The sequence below is a fragment of the Miscanthus floridulus genome, chromosome 1 (genome assembly GCF_019320115.1).
Source record: "Miscanthus floridulus cultivar M001 chromosome 1, ASM1932011v1, whole genome shotgun sequence".
NCBI classification, from domain to species: domain Eukaryota; kingdom Viridiplantae; phylum Streptophyta; class Magnoliopsida; order Poales; family Poaceae; genus Miscanthus; species Miscanthus floridulus.
This window is the reverse complement of record NC_089580.1, coordinates 172,545,545-172,551,680: the sequence shown is the minus strand read 5'-3', so window position 1 is coordinate 172,551,680 and position 6,136 is coordinate 172,545,545. Positions and strand designations below refer to the sequence as shown.

At 51.3% G+C, this 6,136-nt stretch overlaps 1 protein-coding gene across 1 annotated transcript; it reads left to right on the top strand.

Moving 5' to 3' along the window:
• Positions 1-2,596: 2,596 nt before the first annotated feature.
• On the top strand, positions 2,597-5,798 carry LOC136548302 (thaumatin-like protein 1b). Its single transcript, XM_066539883.1, has 3 exons — positions 2,597-3,098; positions 3,212-3,944; positions 5,204-5,798. Exons 1-3 carry the CDS (start codon positions 3,038-3,040, stop codon positions 5,367-5,369), a joined length of 960 nt encoding a protein of 319 aa, XP_066395980.1. The 5' UTR covers positions 2,597-3,037; the 3' UTR covers positions 5,370-5,798.
• The last annotated feature ends 338 nt before the right edge of the window (positions 5,799-6,136 follow it).

Genomic DNA, 6,136 nt, shown 5'->3' with positions numbered 1-6,136 from the left:
CCTCATCAAGGACATGTACAACAATGTTGTGACTAGTGTTCAAACAAATGATGGTAACACAGATTACTTCCCAATTAAAATTAGACTTCATCAAGGGTTAACCTTAAGCCCGTATCTCTTTGCCTTGGTAATAGATGATGTTACCAGGAACATACAAGGGGATATCCCTTGGTGTATATTGTTCGCTGATGATATAGTGTTAGTGGACGAATGCTAGACGGGAGTAAATAGGAAACTAGAGTTATAGCGACAGACCCTTGAGTCTAAAGGTTTTAGATTGAGCATAACTAAAACCAAATACATGAGATGTGACTTTGGCGGAGTTGTACAAGAGGAGGGAGATGTGAGTTTAGAAGGTCAAGCAGTACCTAAGAAGGATACATTTCGGTATCTAGGATCGATGCTACAGAGGGATGGAGATATTGATGCGGACGTTAGCCATATAATCAAAGCAGGGTGGATCAAGTAGTGACAAGCTTCTAGCATTATCTATGACAAGAGGGTACCACAAAAGCTAAAAGACAAGTTCTATAGAACGGCGATTAGACCGGCTATGTTGTATGGAGCATAATATTGGTCTACAAAGATTCGACATGTTCAACAACTGAGTGTTGCAGAAATGTGTATGCTACAATGGATTTGCGGTCACACAAGAATGGACCGAGTTCAGAACGATGATATCCGTGATCGTCTAGAGGTGCACCAATTGAAGAAAAGCTTATCCAACATCGGTTGGGGTGGTTTGGCCATGTTCAAAGGAGACCTCCATAGGCACCAGTGCATTGTGGAGTCCTAAGCCAAGCTAATAATTTGAGGAGAGGCAGAGGAAGACCAAAATTAACATGGGAGAGGCAATTAAAAAGATATTTGAAAGCCTAGGATATACCTAGAGATCTATGTTTGAATAGGAGTACTAGGAAAGCAGGTTATTGAAGTGTCTGAACCGTGACTTGGGACTCTCAGTGGGTTTCAACTCTAGCCTACTCCAACTTGCCTAGGACTAAAAGACTATGTTGTAGTTATTGTATAAACGTATATTTCATATTGAAATCTAATAACACTTGTTATTCATAATGAATAATATTCTTTATTTATATTTGTTTCAATTTTAAAAGGTTTAACTCCTCGAATTTGATTTGCGATTATTTTGGGAGAGAGTACTCCGATGAAGGCTATATTGGGTTGCCCTAAGACATGTCTGTATTAATAATAATAACGATTCTTACTAAAGTCTAGTAACCCATGTTACCTATTCCGAAAATTTGTATGTTATAGAATACTTTTAGAATTCTATTTTATTTGGACTGAATTATGAGAGTCCAGTGTTTTTTTCTATTGGATTCTTGGAATCTGCTAAGATCAAAGGTGCCTAACATCTTCTGAACCTTTTTTCCGTTCGGTGCAAACAAAACATGTGCGCGGGGTGCGTCGGATGTGTCAGTCTTGGCTGGAGCCACGTAAGCTTTCATCTTTTTCGGTGGAGAAAATACGGCAAACCTGTGTACCAAATCGCGGGAAAAAGAGAAGAACTTAGAAAGTAGTAAAAAGATGTGCGAATGTCATAACCTGTCTAATCCAAAATCCCTAATACCTGAATTGGGTTTCCACACTTTTATCATGCCTGGTAGACCAGCAAATTTGTGCCGCTTGATGGTGCCTGGCGCGCTGTACTGCCGTTGCAATACGTGCCCGTAGAGCCGCGCGGCTTTTTGACGGTTTCGGTTTGGCAACAGTACTGTACTGCTATTGCGTGCAGGCAACCTGCACAAAAAAATCGGATAAGATGACACTATGTCAGCATGTGCATGTGTGTGGCCGTCTATGTCCACCGATCTACCGAGTCCGATCCATGATCTCGCAGGCTGTAGCCACAGGATCGACGGCTGCCCGGCCTGCAGCTTTCGGAGTGCCGGGGATCGTGTCTGGCCCGGGCCATGTTAAACACTAATCACTCACTCGTGCTAGAGAATGATTGATCCCGCGCGCCCATCAGCCCATGTGGGAAAGGGAGCTTCATCCTGGCTCTCCTCAGCTCTACTAGCTGTTGTGCTCCCCTCATGCAACGGGCAATTCCGGGCATGTGCTCGCTTGCCAACAACAGATTCGAACAAATGTTTGCGTCGGGCACTGAAGGTGGTTGCTGTCGTTGTCGTCGTCGAATCTAATGTCCCTGGCCGTCCTTGATTATTCCAAGCGTGAATCTTATATCAGACAAACTACGAATACATGGTGCCGTACTCCACCTCTGTTATTCCCGCGGAAATAACTGCCCCGCCGGCCGCCGCGTCTGCCGAGCCTTGCGAGGAAGGAGAAACGGCGCCGGTATTTTTGCAGCCCCTATCGATTCCGCTAGCGAAGATTTTCCGTGGACGATGGGAAAATCTCAAAATCCAGATCGGTGAAACAAGCACGCACGCCACGTAACCAAAACCCGCACGGGCACAGCTTCGTCCGCGCGGACTTTTCTTTTCCTGCTCAGCTCAGCTTCCCCGTTTCTTCCCGCGTCAATAACCAACCCCATCATTTCCCGTCCCGCACCGCACGTCCGCACCCTCTATAAAACCGAGTACCGGACGAGGAGGTAATACCAGCTCCGATCGGTGGCTCGCCGGCGTCGAGATATTTTGGAGCCCATACCATCGCCGACCACCGCGACGCCGCGCACGGAGCCCGGAGCGAAGCGTGGTGGGACTGGTTACCGGTGGCAGCCCCCACGCGCGGACAAAACAGTAAGTCGGCGAGGGGGGCTGGGCCCGGTGCCGACTTTGGTTGGGGAGGCTGACATCAGGGTCCCAGTGACCGAGGGTCGAGGGTGGCCGGATACAACTCCCCCTGCCTTCCCTTCGTCTCTTGGGTTGCGCCGAGAGCCTGCGACTCCTCCTCCTATATAAGGTCAAGTAGCCGTAAAAGATCGGTCGTCCCCCTCCCATCCTGTTGCAGCCCATTACAGGAAAGGCAGCGGAAGTCGGCAGAGTGAGCCGGAGAGCTTGGAGCTAAGGCCTTGTGCGTGCCACATTACACACTGTGACAGATCGAGATGGCGCGGTGCCCAGCTCATGTCGCTCTCTGCTCACTTGCTCTGCTCCTCCTGCTTCCAGGTGAGTCCTCTCTGCTCTGCTTTGTTCCCGTTCGTTCGCATTGAGCAAATGCATGCTGTTTCGTGACCTGTGCTGATTAACTGAACTGATCTCTGATCTGCGGTGCTTTGCAGCTGCGCGGTCGGCGACGTTCATGATGACCAACAACTGCGGCTACACGGTGTGGCCGGGGCTGCTGTCAGGCGCCGGCACGGCTCCGCTCTCCACGACGGGGTTCGCGCTGGCGCACGGCGCTTCCGCGACGGTGGACGCCCCCGCGAGCTGGTCGGGCCGGATGTGGGCGCGCACGCTCTGCGCCACGGACGCCGCCACCGGCAAGTTTACTTGCGCCACGGGCGACTGTGGCTCGGGCAGTGTCCAGTGCAACGGTGCCGGCGCCGCTCCGCCCGCCACGCTGGCGGAGTTCACGCTTGATGGCTCCGGCGGCCTGGACTTCTTCGACGTCAGCCTCGTGGACGGTTACAACATCCCAATGCTTATTGTTCCGCAGGGCGCGGGCGGCGGCGGCGGCAATGGGTCCGCTGACTCCGGCAAGTGCATGGCCACCGGCTGCCTTGTGGATCTCAATGGTGCATGCCCGGCCGATTTGAGGGTCATGGCCACGTCGACGTCCGGCGCCGGCGGGGCCGTGGCGTGCCGTAGCGCGTGTGAGGCGTTCGGGACGCCGCAGTACTGCTGCAGCGGCGCTTATGGGAATCCCAACACGTGCCGGCCGTCGACGTACTCGCAGTTCTTCAAGAACGCTTGCCCGCGCGCCTACAGCTACGCCTACGACGACTCCACCTCCACCTTCACGTGCGCCACCGGCATCAGCTACGCCATCACCTTCTGCCCGAGCACCACGAGGTAATTTCTTTCCCGAAATGAAGGTTTCCTGATTCAAGATCCACCACGTTTAATTAAGCTCCCAAGGTTACTGTTTTCCCAAAATGGCGCGAAATGCACGGTCCAACTGTTTGTGTTTAGTTTAGATGACCTGGCCGTGATGGCGATGGAGTGACCAATCTACGCAGAAGTCTTGGCATGGACGATACGTGAAGTTTTCGTATAAGTAGCAATCTTACCTTTGAGTTCTTGATTGAAATCAGTTTCTTGCTGAATTCAACAAGAGTACAAGACGTTGGTTGGGACTTGATAGGGCCGGTAGGAAATCAGCCTCACACGCGAACAGAGCGCCTATTTCGGATGGGAAATTGGCTTGCTTGAGATATTGATGTCTGATGAGCACCTTTTTTTCTAACTGCTCTCTCTGACCGAAGCTGTGCTGCTTGACATCGGCTACTTGTGCCTGTCAGAAAAGTGTCTAGCCGTTGATGATTCCGACGAGGAGAGGGCGAGAGGCGGTAACGGACGATCCAACGGCTAATAGACAGTACTGTAACGTCAACGGCTATGGATCCACGGCCTAGAGTCCTGGGCCCTGGACGGGGCGGGGTCACTTCTTCTGTCCGCACACTCATGTCAGGCCAACGAGCCGCTGACACGCAGCACTGTCCTGGACTGGCTTCTAGCCGTTTCACCCGTACGGTCCCCATAGCCATACTAGGCCATTGATTCGCCTTGTCCTGTCCTGCGCCCCCAACTGCGTCCCACGTTCCCACGCTCAGAGGTGCCCGCCGCAGCCTGCCACCGCAGCGAAGCCCGCGCCACACTTTTGTGGCGAGCGTTTTGGCCGCCACGGAACAGTGGCGGCCGCATCACGAGGCGAGCAACCAGCAACCAGGCATCAGCCTTTTGTCTGTGGCTCCAGTTTTGGCTTAAAAAAATACTGTTTTAACTAAAATATTATGAGAAAAAATTACGGTTTCAATTAAAAAAAAGAAGTCGAACGTTCCCAATCGGGAAGCAAACACGCCCGGCATTTACGCGCTGCCCAAAATATCCAAGTACTCGTACCACTGTCCCGGACAAAAGATCTCGCGTGCTCACGTACAACTGCTAGTAATCAATCTTCTTAAATTCTTGTACTGTCATGTTAAATTCTTGTACTGTCACGTTAAATTCTTGTACCGTCACGATGTTAAGAAGAGCTTCACTGTGGCACTGTAATTTTGTGTTGTACCATGTGCTAACCGTGACCTGCTTGTTTGTTACTGTGTGTGTAGCGGGAAGTACTCCGGCGAGAACCCGCAGGCCGCGGGCGTGCAGCCCACGAACGGCTCCATGGTCTACCTCGGCGGCGAGCAGCTCGCCACCGGCGCCGCCTCCGTCAAGGCGGCCCGTGCGTCGCAGCTCCTCCTAGCCGCCCTCGCCGCCGTCGCGCTGCTCTGAGCTTGCCGACATCGCCGTGTGAAAATGGTGGCAGGAGTCATCGTTGTGCAGCAGCTAGCTAGCGCACCCGCTGGTCTCTTTGTCCTTACCAGCCACGCCTCTTCCGGCTGCACGGGGACAGCTATGAGACCAAAGGGCAAAAGGCTGAGGAGTGACGACAGTGCTGCTACGGCTGACGAGTGAGAAAACAACGATATCTCTGCGCACCGGATGCCGGATGGTGTATCGTTCTATATACTTTCTAGGTAGCTTATCTCGTAGGGTTTAGGATAACTGGTAGCATGTGTTAACCTCTGCATTCTTCTCCACGCTTCCTCGATCTGTTGAGCCGAAACGATGTATTCTACTATCCATCGTTGTTCGCAGTGCTATACATTATTACAGCAATGATGATTATTTAAACTTTCCGTGTTGAACATAGTGGAAGAGGACGAAAGGGTAAAATCAAAATGTTCAAAGAAAGCTACGTTTCCTTGACTTCTCGTCGCACACTCGCATGGCAGGTCTTCACGGGCTCGATGACATTCACCGGGGCATGTGCAATTCTGCATCAGTGACTTCACTGTTCGTGCGTCTGTGTCCTAGTAAACCTAGGAGCAGTAGGCTGCAGGTCTTGTCGTCTTTGTTGAAAAAACTGGGCATGGCCCATAGGAGTTTTCACTTTATTCCAAGTAAACCTTTAGAATAAATCTCATATATATTAGTGGATCGAAAAAATGATGAAATGTTCAGCCTCACCTTATTTATAGAAGGTGACATGTTTAGTG